We start from the raw sequence: 17,757 nt of genomic DNA, 5'->3' as shown, positions 1-17,757 counted from the left end.
GTTCAGTTGTGTGATAGTACGCACAAACAGTGCATTGAAATTTGCGAACTGATTGTCCGAGGATCACAGTGACAGAGTCAAAGAATGCGAGAGTGTCGTCCGTATGTACACGAAGTTTTGCGTAAGCGTGCCAGGTAGCGAGGTCAAAAAGGAGGTCAAGAACAACTGTATCATGTTCAGGAGGGAGTAGTCCTTCGAATACTGGGATAGCACACTTGAAATGAAAAGCCCATCAAACTCTGATCTGAATGTCTGATCGGATCGATCTTACCTGCAACATGTCTTCGAAATCACGGGCCGCCAGACGCTTCATCGCAGATGCATTTTTATGGAAACGTCTGATCGTTCCCCTGCCAAATGTAGGAACTTGACGGTACCTGTATATAGTCTTATAAGTGTTGTGTTACTGTGGCGAAAAACACTATGACTTACCTGAAATTGAGATCTTTGACTACTGTACCACCCGCAGCAAGAAGAATGCGCATCAGATGTATGAAAATAGCTTTCCACACACCCAACTCAAACTCGTGAAGCAAGTCCACGACAAACATTGAAAAAAAATTGAATGTATATTTGAGGAACCGTATAGAGAATGCGTTCTGATATGAAGTATTGAGGTATATATATAAGATTCATACATAAATTACTTACCCGAGTTGGAACTAGTGACTCGTCTTGTAAAATCCTCTTGATGTGTTGGCCGTTGATACCAACACCACATTTAAAAATGAGCCTGCGGGCTTTTTCAATTTTGCGATGACGTCGTTCGTCATTGACACGCTGAGTTGCTTGGCGCTTCTCGAGATCAATCTTCAGTCCCATATTGGGTATGTCTTCTTTCTTGACAAGGCAGCGGGGGCAAGGACATTCGCCGAGAAATTTGATGCAAGCAAGTAGAATCCTGTAACAATAGACATAGAATGAGACACAAGTATAAGAATTAAAATCAAACACGTACTTTTCAGGATAGTCTGCGGAGTAAGTAAAGAAGCGGGGGAAAACACGTTGAGTGATACCATCACCACATCGAATGACAATACCATTTTTGTAGGCGTCCATGAATTTTTCATCCAGTAAAAGCGCCCATATGGCTTGCATGAGCTCACGTTTGCAGTGAGTATAGACATCACTGGATGATGCCTCGCCAAAGAGACAGCCATAACGGTCTTGGAAGTCATCAGGAAGCTTAATACATCAGAATGAGTATAATCAAATTAATAGATCACGGATGTAACTTACATTAGGAATATATGCAACATGATGACAGGCGGACGCTGTTGGCTTGCCTCGCGTGTACTTAGATTGATTGCCAAAACAGAGGTAGAAGGGCCAGAGAGACGCATCTCCGAAGCTGGCAAGATGAGTGCTGTCGGACCACATCATCAGCGAGGCTACAACTCGCTCGAGATTATCGCCTGGATCTCGGGGAAGTGCGTTAATCTCCTCGTAGGCTTCCAGAAAAGAAGGCGAGGAATACGCCTCGCTGTAGACATTTATAACATGACCTTCGGAGATCTTCCACTGCTGATGGAAAGGCGTTAAATGAAATGTCGATATGATCTTGTCCTCAAAGACGGATGTAATAATGTCAGTGAGGGAGCGGTGATGAACACCCAGGATCTCCAATTCTGGGGCTTCTTCTTCAGATGCGAATGCGACCTTTTCTTTAGGCAGGCGTATTTTTACTGAGGAGCAGCGCCAGCCATTCTCCACACGGAATGGGTTAGATCTGTCTTGAAGATACGCATTCATAAGCTTCTTCTCACGCACATCATCAAAGACACGCATGTCTTCTCTCTCATATTCATCGTTATCTAGAAACAACCGTGTGAGGCGTTTCATTTCGGCACTCGATTTGGAGTTCATGCCGGAATACTGCCAGCACATTAGAAGACCTGCAGTTGGGCTGCTGAATGGGGAGAAGATATCTTCAGGCCGAATGTCTTGGGAGGGAAGTCCGGGAACAATCTGAGATCTCTCCAGATGAGGGTTGCGCCGTGTTTCGAAGGTTGGAGCATCGGCGATCACATCAAGGCCTTCGAAGGGTATGAGAGTCGGTTGTTGTGCATAGACACGGAAAAGACCCAGTGCATCCGGTGCAGTCTGGTAGGGTACAAGTAAGGGCTGGTCGTCAGGGAGGTCATTGATGGCTCGATTGGGGGGGCTGTCTGGCGGAGGGGGTATATGTGGGAGATCAGTAGGTCCAGCTGGGACAAAGTCTGTTAGTTGTGTGGTGACTTCACACTAGATAGGTCGAAGACTTCTAAGACTTCGAAGACTTGAAGGACACTTCAAGGACATTACTATATTAGTAGATAACTTCGAGGACACATACCATACTAGGAATTGTTTATATTTGTTTACATAGACTCGCCCATAGTGCAGAGTTCACAAGTCTTACATGCTTCGTGCATTGACTTTGAACTCTCAGGTACAGTACTTCACTTATTTACACAATAATATCAAGTGCATTGACTTTGAACTCTCAGTTCTTCTAACAAAGTCTGCATAACGAGCAGGCATGCGGATTTGTCGGCCAGAACGGGCAGAGGTAATGGCAGGTGCATCAGGGATAGGTGGGATTGGGAGCTCCGGTTCTGGAATGACGGTGTTAGAAGGTCCTGCAATATTTTCATCCTTGTAGAGTAATATTAGTCCAATCGATCATAAATTTCATATGACATACCTCGTGCACATCAAACCATCGATCATTGTCAATGACGTCGACATCCATCTGTTCAGCTAGACTTGGAGACGACCTATGAGGACCACGACTCGCATTGCTGCCTTTTGGTGAGGCAGACTCACCATGAGCACGTTTCCTCTTGTTCTTCTGACGTCTTTGCTTTTCCAGGCGGCGCTGCTGTTTATAGACGTCAGCATCAAGGTTTTTGCTGGCATCACACCGAGCCTCATGGTTGCTGAGGCTTTTCTGAGTCGTGAAGGCCTTTGAACAGCCGAGGCAGGTGAGGTCGTCCATGGGATGCAGACTCGAGCACAGTATGAACACGAGGATTTATATTATAGCATATAGTCAACATATGTCATAAGAAACTCAAGGACTTAGCAGGAATAAGTAGATCTAAGATACTGCAACTCTTCTCCGAAATGTCCAACTCCTTCCCTGCAATGTCGGATCGTGTGTTGAGCTATCACTGCCAGTTTGATGTCAGCTAGAACAACAGGAAAAAGATTCAATAGACGCACCTATTACAACCTGTGAATTGAAGGAATCAGTGAATCAGTCTAACTCCCTGCCTACAAAGCTATCACCGTGCACCTGCACCCAATCCGCAGGTAGGGTGGATCCCCAGATGGTACAGGTCACCTGCAAGTGGGGTCTATATATCAGAACAACATCTGAAAACAAACGAGATAGTAATCAGGACTTCTGTACCTTTGATGTGACGCCCAGCCCTGAACTCCAGCGTGCTTTGGATGCCGCTAGCCTGAGAATGACAGGCTTTTCTGAGTGGTGAAAGCCTTCAAACAGCCGAGGCAAGTGAGGTCATCCATGGGATGCAGACTCGAGCACAGTATGAACACGAGGAAGGCAGTGCATGATCATGATCGTCAACCGGATATGATGAACTTGAAGAAGATGATCCAAAATGTTCAAAGTTCGACTGAGCGGTAAAACAGTGGGAATTAAGTCACGTGCTTGATTATCTGAGATTGCAATCCCCATATGTTGATCACTGCAACTCTATCTTCCACTATTATCACCACGTTGCAACTATGCCGCACAAACACTCCAGATCCCCCTATTCTTCGGATAGTGGTAGCAGCAGTGATTCATCGATCTCATCGATGGAGCGCACATATGTTCACCCCAAGAAGTCTTCCAAACAACGTGGGCACTCGAGCAAAGGCGATCAGAAGGCAAAGTAAGTTCCATATTCAAATTCATTACACCGAGATACTATAGATTACTGGTATTGAACAGGAAAGCCAAGGTGAACAACGACTCGAATCTCGAAGTTCCGGAAGAGTTTCTTGCGGCAGCACGTGCAATGGCACGTTGTGTCGATTTGTTTTGCAATATGGAGAAACTCTTAAGGGTAGGTGCTCTCCTGCAGCAAGAGCAAGCCGCGGAGAATGGAGAACTTGAAGAGTCCGAGGCCGAGCGTGAGTCCCGGAAGAAAAGACTTTCGAAACTGTAAGTCCCACTTTTGGTGTTTTGAGCCTACAATCAGATCTGCCTTTTTTAGTTCAACTAATACCATCGATCGGTACGAGCGCAGCTATCAACAGTTGCTTCAATTGGCTCCGGGACTCGGATCACTCATCACTGATTGTGTCAAGTCTCAGGAACTCGGTCATATCACGCGAAAGGTGAGTATATGCTACCTATATGCGCATATACTGTGTACTGATATCCTATTTAGATGAATGCTATCATCAGTGGGACACGTTCAGATGACGCAACTCGCTTGAAGGTTCAAATTGGGCACTATGCGGCCCCTGAACCGTTGAAAGAGGCTTTAAAGCCGACTATCTACAATGGCGGCTCACTGTCAAGGGCGCATATGGGCATCAACCACCCTGTGCTGGCTTCCTTCCTTTGTCCTATATCGGCACTTAAAGACTTCGATAAAGATCCTGCACAGTAAGTACTCTATTAGTTCTAGGTTTGTCACTGATGTTCTGTGTCTTAGGGCTCGAAAGTGGATGGAGATAGGACGGATTCGCATGACTGCGATCGATTTCCCGGTGTTTCTGTGGGCCGGCAATCCACCTGCCAGCAACTACAACGAGGATGCCATGCACGAGGGCCTGTTCCAGGGCTATTTCCTCGAGCGCGTAAGTGTTTAGTTGTTTAGTTGATGACATATGTTTTTATCTCACTAACATTCTGAATCACTAGATAATGCGTCATATTTTTACAGGTCCATCTACTGCATTAGGCGACGACTCGCGCGCTACGCGTTCATGCAACGCGTCCCTGCATGATATGACTACCGTCGAAGCGGAGCATATAGCATATGCTTGCGTTCAGGTGAGTTTTCTTTTCATTCACATACTTAATATATCTGAATTATTGGTGTAATGTACTAGGCACGCTTTGCCATCAGCAACAAGAACAAATGGTCCGAGGCAGACGGCGAGTTCAATAACCGAGCCTTCTACTACAATATCATCGACTTCATTCGCGAGTGCGAGGACAGAGATTGGGCGGAGGGACTTCTCAAATGGTGGAACAGGTATGTTTTTTTTTTCACATTTTACCTAACTAATTACTTTTGCCTTAAGGGCATTGTTCAAGAACGAAAACGGACGCGAAGGTGGAATGGCCATAACCGACGACAACGGACCAGGCGACATGGCTGGATCTTCCTCGGCTCCAGTCAATGGTCTGGCCAAGATGCGAGCGCAGATGGCCGCTCGCGCAAGTGCAGCCAAACGACCTGCGGCACCCGAACCTCGACCTGCGGCAGCACCCAAAACGCCCGGACCTACCATCCCTACACCACCTCAAAGTTCTGTCACCCCGGATCTGGAACCTCCTTCAATGTCGATCAATCGATCTCCCAGGCCCCAATTGGCAAATGCCCCCGGCCCATCAAAGTCGCCTGCGCCCAGTGAACTGACGCCAAACAAAGCTCTGTCCGATGGCGATGACATCAGTACCATCAGAAAGGGCAAGAAGAAAGCACCAGGTCGTCCCAAACGTGTGGCACGCAGGAAATAGATCGGTATGTTTACAATATTTGCGATCAATTCATCAGAATTTTCATCTAATTACTCGCTCCAGGCTCTATTACGCTTCCTTCTCATCAAGGAAGAAGCCCCATCGCTCTGGACTCGGCGGCGATCGCTCTGGACTTGGCGACCGGCGCTTCTCGAATCTTTTTCAAATTGGACTTTGCCTTATTCTCGCGCTGGGATTTTTGATGTTGTGTTCTCGTTACTTCTGACATTGCTTTGCATGTTTTCTCTCATTCAGTGACACCCTGCTAGTGCAGCAGGTTCTTTACATTGCAGCGCCTTACAATACTTTGTACTATCATGATGACAATTAATATTTGACTTTAACTGAATATCTCTGTGTGATTCACAATGTCTGAATAATCTAATTGAGATAATAATCTATTTGCCTAGAACACGTCGTACACGCTACGTCCATTGGAAATTTCAGGTTCCAAGTCTGCTCAGACATACTAAACCCTAACCCTGATATTGCTGACAGTGTCGACACCATATATATACCTATATATTGTTAGGTCTAGTATGAGCAATTTTTGTGATGGCGTCATAGGCCATCAGTAAAACCTCGACTTACTTAATCAGACTTTTTTGAACTTTTCACATCTTTTCTGCCTTTTTTTCAATTGTTTTTCTTAATTCACTGCCTGATTCAAATTCATGTGTTCTAATATGTTTTATAAACATAAGAGACATGTTTAGAAACATAAAAACAGAAAGTTGTCACCAGTAAGTGGCACAGAGTGCTGATTATTTTCATTTTCAAATCCTCTCCTGAAGTGGTAATCTTTCCAAATTGTGAATTCCTATCATTGTAATAGTATGGAACAATAATAATAAACTATTCCTGATACTCAAGTTGGGACCATCCAGCTTCAACTGACGCTATAGAGTTGGTGACACGATCTGAGGTGTTGGGCTGGTCCGAGCGTTAGCTCGGGGTGGGACGCAGGCGGGTTGGAGCCGCTGGGAGGGCGGGAAAACCTGCTTACGAGTTTGATCGTGTGTTGACTCATGAGCGAGAGGCCATGTAAAAATGATATAACTTGATATTGCAATTATCCGCATTGATAATAATATCTAAGAAACGAAGCGAGAGCTTATGGTACGAAAAAAATTAAAAATTAACAAGGGAGTGGTGGGTGGGTGAAAATAATGACAGTAAGTGCGAGTGAGGATGCGTGAGCTATGCCGAACTCGACAATGATGGATGGTCGAAAATGAAACAGAATAAAATTACGCTATCGCTCAGCTGGATGTTTGGTGCCAGAATACTCTGTCAGGCTATGTAACCCGGCACCTGTACATTCCAGCTTCAACTGATGCTATAGAGTTGGTGACACGATCTGAGGTGTTGGGCTGGTCCGAGCATTAGCTCAGGGTGGGACACAGGCAGGTTGGAGCCGCTCACCCAATGAGCCGAAACTATCCGCGGCTCAAAGCTGCTGCTCAGCCCAACCAGATGTGGAGGCAACTGTTATAGAGATGCTGCGTTGGTGAGGTGCTGCAAGGAAATTTGCTCGAAGGCACAGATATATGTTTCGTATGCTAGTGATTTCCATCGTCCTGCAATTCGAACTATTTTGGGCTCGACTTTTTTTACCAAGTAGAAAGACGCACCACCTATGTGAAAGGAGTGCCCAAAGGTCATTCCCCAACCCCAGGCCATCAGAATTGAATTGATTCGTTCGAGTGCACGAATTTTCGCCATCAGATGGATGTCACCCTTGCTGTCTCGCCATGAGAATAATGGATCATCACTCAGCGTGGGAATGATTTGTGCGAGGTTGTGGAGAGCGGCCAAGGGGCACAAGCTACCTTGCTCGTTGAGAAAAACAGATTGTATTTCCCCAATGCAAGCAGTTTTGGCTGAAGGTAGGTCCAAATGTGCATACAGATTGCCCCACATGTCGACGCCAAAGAAGGCATGTGCCCTTGTGAGGTGCTTGGAGGGCCTAAATGCTGCATAGGAAGTAACTGAAACCTCACCAAAATGCATCATGCCAAAGAAGGCACAAGATGCCATTGCCCAGATGCAGGCATCAAAGGAGTTGGATAACATGAGGGTGGCTTTGAGAGCTGTCAGCATTGCAAGAGTAACTGGAGGATGGAGGGGTTTCCGGCGGCCTCCGTGCATATTCTCGAGGCCCCGCAGAGACCAGTTAATGCGGCTATGATGTGAGTCCGACAGAGGTGGAGGCCAGCCTTGAGCTATGTGCCAGTCCCGCACTGTGGATAAGTATTTTCGAGCTATGCCAACAGAGACGGCCCATAGTGCAAAGGAATGTAGCAGCTCAAATGAAGCTGGGAGATGGTCACGCTTGGGAACAGAGAAGATGTCACAGAATAAATGATATTTTTGTAAACCAGCACCATAGCCTGCAGTGTCGTGAAGCGATGCTCGATTAGCGAGGTCAGTGATATGCCGAATTATAGGATGACTGATAGTGGACAAAGGGGGATCAGTCACACCTCGCCAGAGAAAAATCTGTTCTGGTGCCTTGCAAGGCAGCCAGAGATGCGAGGAGCTGAGCTCGGCTAAGGCAGAGGTTGTGGGAGATGAGTGCACAATAGGTATGGTTGGCAAGGGGGAGTGTAATGTCATTGTGACCATGGAACGAGCTTGTCGGCCAAATGGGGTGGCAATGGGATAGATACCGCGTCTGTCGCACCAGGAAAACCAGCTCGGAAAGCTCGAATGTCGCCTCGTGAGAGGGCATCTGCAATATTGGTGTGGGTGGGCATGTGTACTGCATGCAGGTGTACACAACACTCTGCTTGCAGACGGTAAATGTGTTTCAACACAGCATTCATTTCGGCGCTGCGTGAATGACCCTTGTTGGTTACCATGACTATGCCTGCATTGTCTGAATGCACGAGATAGCATAAATTCATAGGTAAATTTTCGGGGATGATACCTTGAATTCTTGTCAGAAAAACAAGGATACACGGAAGGAAACAAAAAGAATACCCAGATGGATGGCCACTCAAAAACCGAGCTCGACAGCTACAGCTTCTGCCCAACCGATATCGAAAGCTCGATGGGGCCCAACTCGGAAGCCTGGTGATCAATACCACACAGCCCAGCGGCTCTGGATGACAATGCCAATTCCGAAGGATGTGCTTGCGTCGCCCCACCCAATATCGATTGGGGATGGGTTGGTTATTGGAACACGATTTGGGAGATATAACAATAAGGATTGAATCCAAGGGAGGTCTGAGATAACGGCTGCTGGAGGGTGAAGATGTGCGTGAGAAAAATGGAAACCAACTGCAAAACGTGCAATCGAGCGGAGGAAAGGTTGAATTAAAGGAAAAATACATGCAACATGTACCAGCTTGCCATGTAAACTTGCAGCCTCTTTCGCTGTAAATGATGCCCTGACAAGCAGCCAGCCAGTAATCATCTCCTGAATTTTGCGGAGCTTCTCCTCTGGCAGTTTCATTGAATGTGCCCCATACTGTAGGAAAATTGTCTGCGCTGATTGAAGCATTGGCAAACTGGATGTCTGAGAGGTTTTGTGGGTAGGATAGGTCTTGGACGATACAAAATTTGTTTGAGTGTGTTACAAGAACATCTAGACGCTTGGGCCCCTACCATTTTTCTCCTCATCCTCCTTGTCTCAGCCCTTGCATCACACCCTTACCCCGACCTTGCTCTTGTTATCCTCGTCATCCTCGCATTCCCCTTCGCTCTCTACCTGTCACTCCAGCAGAGCCAGTACATTTGGCTGGACCCTTTCGCTGACGAAGCATACCCATGCTCTGTTCCACCCCCTGACTGATCCTGTGGACAGTCCCCTTTGCCCTTACCGTCCGGACGGTAACCTATGATATGATGCACGCTGCATCCCCTTTACCCTATCTCCTTTTGTGATCTATGACTCAGTGTGCAGTCACACATGTGTACTTATATTTAGCTCCGCAGTTGCACGATCATGCCCCTGCGTGTTTCACTTCCTGTTTCTATCTTTGACTCGTTTTCTTACTTGCACGTTCCGGTTCACACATGACTCACCTCGAACGTGCCTTCCTTTTCTAGTATCACCCTTTGACCAAGTCTCTTTCTGGTAGTACAAGTTATCATCCACTAATACACATCCTCTCCTCTATATAAACTCGCTACCATGTATCTTATTCCTTAACTTGAATCTACTTGGTTCTTGACCTCCTACTCCTAACAAGAGTGATTCCTTTCTGCCTAGCCAGCAGTCTATATTCTACTTTCTTATCTGCTCATCGTGGATAAGTCTCTAGTCTCGATCTTTACTCATCGACTTCGTCGACGAGCAAAGCCCCTGTTAACTAGTTGGACTTCCGTCCTTCTAATTAACGACGATCTTATGATTAACCTTCGGGTGTCGTAAGCCTTGGCAGATACACTTATTGTCGAGCCCCCGCTTGACATAAGCTACCCAATTTGGACATAGGCATTAAATCTTACTTGCTGAAACTCGCCAAGTAAGACCCCTAACCTTGGGCTAGTCCAAGGACGTCCTCGACCATTGACGACACATGCTCTGTTTGAGCGTCGCCAACAGATACCATCCAAGTCGTAACAGAGTGAGGTTTCGGGACTAAACACAGCAGAGAAGTACAAAATGGGCCAATTAAATGCTCTAAATCTGAGGGGGTGAATCCAACGGAATATCTGCCAGTGGCCTGCTCGGAGAGTATGTACGAGTCAATTATGGAGGGATTGAGTAAAGAGGATGCATGATTCTCGAAATGTATATGTACTGGTTGGCGGTTTCGCAACACCAACATTAAAACCATTATGGATATTGTCCACTATATGACACTAGTCGTCGAGGATACCATATTTACGGAGAAGCTCTTCCACCCGTAGGTGATTGAGAGGGGGAATGACAGTGTGAGGATCATCTGCGAGCTTTGCAACTCCCGGCTCCATGAGACGACTCCCCACACAGGCTGCAGGAGTGGGTATTTTTGCACCCGGTTCCAAAGGAGCAATTAGAGTTATTGGCCCAATTGAAGCAGTAGTGTTTCCCACTGGCTGTAGCGACGGTGTGCTTGCTTCTTGCACCAGTTGCAAGGGCTGCGATGGGCCTGCCTGCAATGGTAGTGTCAGCAGCACAGTTGGCAGGCAAGTGACCATGTGCCCCACACTGAAAGCAGTGGTTCGACACAAATGTGTGAGACTTCTTTCGAGGAGATGATACGAAATCACTCAGAGCAGAACACTTAGTGGGAGTATTGGGATGCACAGCAAAGGAAATGGAAGATGCAATTTTATTGTTGGCTATGGTAAGGGCTGCTATACCGAGTCCTGTGAGGTTGTGCTTGTGGTTCGTATGGGCCAATTCCTGCTGTTGCATGTTGTAGTGCATTGCAACTAACCAGCCGTGTGTTCGGCCAATATTGAGGACAACAAGATGATGTGATGTCAGGGCAGATGCTCTATCTGCACCCCAGTAGTGCAAAGTCCTTTCTTCAGCAGCTTTCACTGCACTGACCCAGTCAATGGTCACAATTGATAGCTCACTTGAGCGATCAAGGCCTTTGGCAGTAAGCCCGTCCTGAGTAAAAATAAAGGACAAGTCTTCTCCATGAAGGTAGGCTCTAGAGCGTGCCGCATGTGTGAGTGCCATATATGGCACATAGCGGTCAAGCTTGAAAACTTCCTCTACCTTCGTAGGAATGGCTGCAGTATGACATATCAGACAACTGAAATGATTGTGGTAGAGTGAAAAGATAAACACTGCAGAAATAACTCTGCCGAACGGTTGTGTTTGACGGACAGTCTGACGCAAACGGCGCGACAGGGCACTCTAACAAAGCAGGCGCCAAATGAATGAACACGGCATACACCCGGAGCAAAATGGAAAGGGCGCAGGTATGACAGTAAAATAAGACTCACATAAGCTTAGGGCGCTGACTTTGTGCCCAGGTTGAAGAGCAGGCAAAGTGAGCTTCTTAGGCTCGTCTTTGGCACTAGCTAAATTTGTGCGAATGTGATTGACAGCAGTGGGATCTGCTACCAAAGCTTGATGAGGAATCGTGGCTCTGGCCGGTGATTGGTTGCCGTGAGCACTCCCGCATTCAAGCTCGGCAATCCTCGCCCTCAGCGCAGCGATTTCATCAGCAGGCTGGGCGGGGGGAGGGTTTTGGGCATGTGGAGCATTGGGCCCTGCTGGAAGCGTGACAGTCGTGGCTTGCTGCTGAACCGGATGTTGGCGGGATTGTGGTACTGGCTGCTGCATTGCAGCTTGGAGGGGTTGAGAAGGAGTAGCTCTCGGGGCCCCTTGATTGTTGGCATCCATTGATGACGATCCTGCGGTGGGCGGTTGAGTAGAGGAACTCGGCCCAGAGGGAACAGTGTTCTGGGTGGATGGTGGTGTTGGAGGGGCATTTGATGGCCCATTAAGCTGCAGACCGAGGTGTTCATGCATATTGAGGATGTAAGTAAAAGAAGAATGAAAATAATGACAGTAAGTGCGAGTAAGGATGCGTGAGCTATGCTGAACTCGATGATGATGGATGGTCGAAAATGAAACAGAATAAAATTACGCTATCGCTCAGCTGGACATTTGGTGCCGGAATACTCTGTCAGGCTATGTAACCTGGCACCTGTACATAACAGTGAATTCAGAAAAATAATTGAAAAAAGGCCACTCATTTTTGAAAAGAAGTGAAAAGATGTGAAAACCATTGGCAAGTCCAAAAAAGGTCGGATTAAGTAAGTCGAGGTTTTACTGATATACTTGTTAGAAGAACTGAGAGTTCAAAGTCAATGCACTTGATATTATTGTGTAAATAAGTAAAGTACTGTACCTGAGAGTTCAAAGTCAATGCACAAAGCATGTAAGACTTGTGAACTCTGCACTATGGGCGAGTCTATGTAAACAAATATAAACAATTCCTAGTATGGTATGTGTCCCCGAAGTGTCTTAGAGGTCTGTCCTCAAAGTGTCCTCGAAGTCCTCAAAGTCCTCGAAGTTATCTACTAATATAGTAATGTCCTTGAAGTGTCCTTGAAGTCCTCGAAGTTATCTACTAATATAGTAATGTCCTTGAAGTGTCCTTCAAGTCTTCGAAGTCTTAGAAGTCTTCGACCTATCTGGTGTGAAGTCACCACACAACTAACACCCTGGGGGCTCCCTCAAAAACCAGAATCTTGCCCAATGGAGGTGAAAAGGACGAGCCTATCCTCAAGGAGGATGATGGCAAGGGATCTACAATGATAAGCATAAGCCCGATTCTTGGCAGCGTTAATGGATTACAGACATCCCACCTTAGAATACGTACCAACAAATATCAAGATGTAGCTCTCGACAATCAGGATACCTCACAACAATCTGAAAGAAATATTAGCTGGATTGACATGCCTAACAATGGAGATATTGGTGACATGCCTGAATTCCCCGTCCTGAGACAAACCATCCAAACAATGTCAACTCCACATGAATCTATCAGAAAGGATCATAAAGAAAATAATAACTCTCCCAAAGTAGACAATATGTTCAATCTATGGACTGAAATAGATGAGCACGTCGCTCGCCTGAGCAAGTCTGATGCAAGAGACTCCAATGAATCCCTGAAGAAGCTCTGGAATGATGATTACCGGAGAGACTCAATCCAAGAGCAAAACCTTGCCTTGCAAAGATATCGCAACTTGGCCCATGTCGAGTTTACTGAGCAGGAGCACCTGGTAACCAATCTGAAAAATCAAATCCATCAGCTCCAATCACAAGTAATCAAAAGTAAGGCCTGTGAGGAGGAATCCAAAATGCTTATGCGAGAAACCCACCATGCACCTCCAAATGAACTCAAATTTCCTCCAGCAAATCGGAAGGTACCTATTGCTGATAGCGAGAACCGAGAATGACCTAAAGAACCTCGAAAGTGAGACCTGACTGAAGACACTTGCTATCAGAGAGCATCGTCAATCCTCCCAGCTGGTAGTTCTGTTAAACATGCCATGGCTGGCCCGAGTCCCGGAAACAACAACCCAAGCGACCTGGAATCCTCGGATAATGAAGAACATTCATCGACGGAATCTGATGCTGACGCAACCTCAAACAACAAGACTAAGACACGTACCAAAGCTCAACGAAAGGAGAAAACAACGTACCTCGTTCAAGACCATATTGATGAACCTGCTGATGCATTTGGAGTGGATTTCCTGGCAATGGAGCCAGAATCCGATCATGACAGTGATTCAGATAGCACCAAGCAAAACAAATGCCAAGCCAGACAAGAGTACTGCGCGAAATTGAACCTATTGAAGTATCAACAAAGCTTCATTAAGAATGAACCCCCTTTCACGTACAACAGTGACGCTAACGTTCAAGAAATGGGTGCGTGAAGTGAGAGACTGGAAAGACAGAGCCAGACTGTCACCTGAGCAGAGCATCAAGATGTTCAGGAAGTACTTGAACGGGTCCACCTATCATTTCTATGAGTGAGATATCCTGGATTTGAGGAAGAATTACTCACTTACTGAATTCTTCGAACAACTCTTTGATTATTTGTTTCCCCCGGATTTCCGCATGCAACAACGTCAGCGATTCCTAGAATGTAAGCAGGATTTGAAGCTACCTGTCTGGAACTATCTTCAAAGGCTTCACAATCCTGCCGACATGGTTGGCGACGTGGACGAAAAGGAGATGGTACACCAATTCTGGATGAACTGTCAACCATATATTAGAGCATCTCTAGTAGGCAAAAGGTACGAACCGAATACAGTAAGCCTAGACACAATTGAGTGTAAGGCTCTGAGGATCGAGAGGGCCCACCTGCTCCTAGCAGTATTATGGATAACCAAGTCTCATTAGAGACCACTGGTTATCCTTCCTTGTCATGGATTGCTGATGCTTGACAGATTATCCATTACCGCTCCCACAATGGATAATTTGCCAGACAGCTTAATTTGGTATGTTTCTGCTCATTCTGGCTCAATTCCTCATGTCAGGACTTCCCACAATAATACTACACCGCATTTTTGGCCACACAGCATGGGAATTACCCCACAACACCCAAAACATCGCCCATTTTGGTATTCTCCACAATATCAATTATTCCCACACCCTTCCCACCTCACTGCAGCTTTACCACTGCACCACAATAGGTCCCCCCATGTATCTAAGTAGTAGTTCAGTATATATATGTATCACATAATATAATAGACCACTTTTTTTTGCCCATTTGTATGTCTGCTCCTCCTCCAGGGGCAATTCAACATATGGTAGGATATAAAACACTTTCGCACTTTTGCCCCTTTGGCAGGGAAGTATCCTGGAGCATTCAGAACATGTTTAGTAGTATATATGAATATACTACTAAACATGTTCTGAATGCTCCAGGATACTTCCCTGCCAAAGGGGCAAAAGTGCGAAAGTGTTTTATATCCTACCATATGTTGAATTGCCCCTGGAGGAGGAGCAGACATACAAATGAGCAAAAAAAAGTGGTCTATTATATTATGTGATACATATATATACTGAACTACTACTTAGATACATGGGGGGACCTATTGTGGTGCAGTGGTAAAGCTGCAGTGAGGTGGGAAGGGTGTGGGAATAATTGATATTGTGGAGAATACCAAAATGGGCGATGTTTTGGGTGTTGTGGGGTAATTCCCATGCTGTGTGGCCAAAAATGCGGTGTAGTATTATTGTGGGAAGTCCTGACATGAGGAATTGAGCCAGAATGAGCAGAAACATACCAAATTAAGCTGTCTGGAAAATTATCCATTGTGGGAGCGGTAATGGATAATCTGTCAAGCATCAGCAATCCATGACAAGGAAGGATAACCAGTGGTCTCTAATGAGACTTGGTTATCCATAATAATAACACTATAGCCTGGAGGGCCTTCCTCGAAAATGTGAAGGACCCAAATGTCCTCCTAGCTTTGAATCCAACTCTTGTAACTAGCTTCACTTCTCAATCGCACCCTTCCCAGAGATGGAACTCAAGGCCGTTCAGGTCATCAAACTGCCCCAGCACAAACTCGATATCTGCAAATGCAGTGTCAGAGTCGCCCACGTGGAGCAATCAGGATCATAAAACTTACCAAAGATCCTCCAATTGTGGCACCAAGCAGCAACCTCGATGGCAAAGAAACCCTGAGCAAGTCAAGCACCTGTGTGAGCTGAACCAGTGCTTTGAATGTGAGCAGACCGGTGTAATGATGGTCGCAGCGCTGGGCTCGGAACCAGTCAATCTAACACTTACATTCCATACCATTCCCCGACCTCCCTTGACTTTACGAAGGCCAGGCACACTTGTCCAAACCTTCCGCAGGCAGTTCTTGCGTTCCAAGGCCCATCCGAACCTCATGAGTTACCATACTATGTCCTATCCTCGAGCCCATTCAGTGAATTCACCTGTCTCAGACAGGCAGCCGAGCGTGACAATGTACCAATGGGAACGGGCCATCCCACATGGGCCCATGGTAATAATTGTACCGTGATATAGGAGTGGGCCAAGTGAATGTGTGTACCCAAGCCAAATGGATGGGCCAGGGGTATATAGTATAGATGGTAGTGTAGGAATGTGCTAGGATATAGGACATTATGAATAGTGAATCCAGTTTACAATGGAGACGGGTGGGCCAGATGAATGTGTGTACCCAAGGCAAACAGATGGGCCGAGGGAATATAGTATATACAATGGTATAGGAATGTACTAGTATATAGGACACAATGGATGGTACATCCAGGAAACAATGCATCCAGTGCATCTAGCATTAGGTAAATGGATGACCCGGTAGGTATATAATCCGGTGGTTAGGTATATCAACTGGTGGGCATATTATCTGGTGGGCATATAATCCGGTGGGTATATGATCAGGTAGGTATATAATATGGTGGTATAATCAGGAGTAGGTATATAATCTAGTGGGTAGGTATAAAATCCGGTAGGTAGATATGAAATCCAGCAAGTATATAATGTGGTAGGTATATAATCCGGTGGGCACAGTATCCAGTAGATAAGTATATGGTCCGGTGGGTACATGATCTGGTAGGTAGGTATAGCAATCTGGTGGGTATAAAATCTGGTTGGTAGGTATAAAATCTGGTGTATATAATCTGGGAGGCATAAAATTCAGTGGGTGTATTATCCGGTGGGTATATACCTTGGTAGGTATATAATCCGGTCATATAATACAGTGGGTATATAATCTGGAAGGCACATAATCTGGTCGGTAGGTATATACACCAGTTGAAAAAATATCTGGTATGTAAATCATCCTGTGGGTATATCATCCGGAAGGTAGGTGTATTATCCAGTAAGATCTCATACAATCCACCATGGTATTGGACTGGCCTTACAACTGTTCACATGTAGGTTATGCAAGTCAACTTTATAATTGTGTGACATAGTCCTTTAAACATTGAAAGAACAACACATGTCCACCGGTATAAACCATAAGTAAAAATGAAAAAGAATCATGTATACTACCATTACTTGGGCCAATTACTGGAGGTGTTCTTAGCATGCCTGGCACTCACTGACCGACCCTGTTGGCATGATTGAGGTGCAAATGACTGGTTTGGCAAAGGAGCTGAGATGGACTGACCATCAGCCGGCACATTTGATGGCCCAGTGACCAGCATGTGAAGGGTGGTAGTAGAAGGCATAGATGCCATTGGGACAGTGGGAGGTGGTACCGGAAATGCATCAACCGGATGAATGGGTGGACCGGATTCCCCCATGGTGGGCACAGAATTCATGGTGGAGGTAGAGGTAGATGCAAATGCCAGTGCCGGCTCATTTCTTGTGACCGGTGAGCCATCGCCAACAAGGCGTGCATTGGTCAAAGATACATCTGGAGTAAACATATTATTGGTGATGGCATGACCTAAGGCACTGATGGAGCCGAACTTGGGGAATAAGGGGGTACTGGGAATGACAATGGGTGGTGGATTAAATGAAGGTGGAGTTGCGGCCATCACTGCAGTGGTCCTTGGGTTGTCCCTGGGGTACCAGGCAATGCTACCCATCTGAAAAGCCAAGTGATCCACCAGTCCCTTCTGGGTGTTACAAGAACATCTAGACACTTGGGCCCCTATCATTTTTCTCCTT

At 46.1% G+C, this 17,757-nt stretch overlaps 3 protein-coding genes across 3 annotated transcripts; 2 read left to right on the top strand and 1 right to left on the bottom strand.

The window, feature by feature from the left end:
* Window positions 1-3,738: 3,738 nt before the first annotated feature.
* Window positions 3,739-5,692, top strand: EDB93DRAFT_1257253 (uncharacterized protein; the record flags this gene model as incomplete). The annotated part of the gene is made up of 8 exons (XM_041454072.1): window positions 3,739-3,887; window positions 3,947-4,159; window positions 4,212-4,335; window positions 4,389-4,609; window positions 4,659-4,803; window positions 4,868-4,999; window positions 5,059-5,204; window positions 5,254-5,692. 8 exons carry the CDS (start codon window positions 3,739-3,741, stop codon window positions 5,690-5,692), a joined length of 1,569 nt encoding a protein of 522 aa, XP_041300906.1.
* Window positions 5,693-10,984: 5,292 nt separating this feature from the next.
* EDB93DRAFT_1109453 (uncharacterized protein) lies at window positions 10,985-12,119 on the bottom strand (the record flags this gene model as incomplete). The annotated part of the gene is made up of 4 exons (XM_041447975.1): window positions 10,985-11,033; window positions 11,068-11,173; window positions 11,213-11,371; window positions 11,588-12,119. The coding sequence occupies 4 exons, from the start codon at window positions 12,117-12,119 to the stop codon at window positions 10,985-10,987; spliced, it is 846 nt and encodes a 281-aa protein (XP_041300905.1).
* A 932-nt stretch (window positions 12,120-13,051) lies between these two features.
* On the top strand, window positions 13,052-15,126 carry EDB93DRAFT_1109452 (uncharacterized protein; the record flags this gene model as incomplete). Its single annotated transcript, XM_041447974.1, has 5 exons — window positions 13,052-13,522; window positions 13,604-14,027; window positions 14,245-14,398; window positions 14,552-14,602; window positions 15,033-15,126. 5 exons carry the CDS (start codon window positions 13,052-13,054, stop codon window positions 15,124-15,126), a joined length of 1,194 nt encoding a protein of 397 aa, XP_041300904.1.
* Between the last annotated feature and the right edge of the window lie 2,631 nt (window positions 15,127-17,757).

This window comes from Suillus bovinus (genome assembly GCF_016758785.1).
Source record: "Suillus bovinus strain UH-Sbo-P2 chromosome Unknown EDB93scaffold_165, whole genome shotgun sequence".
In the NCBI taxonomy this organism is placed as follows: domain Eukaryota; kingdom Fungi; phylum Basidiomycota; class Agaricomycetes; order Boletales; family Suillaceae; genus Suillus; species Suillus bovinus.
This window is presented reverse-complemented; position numbering and strand designations above follow the sequence as displayed.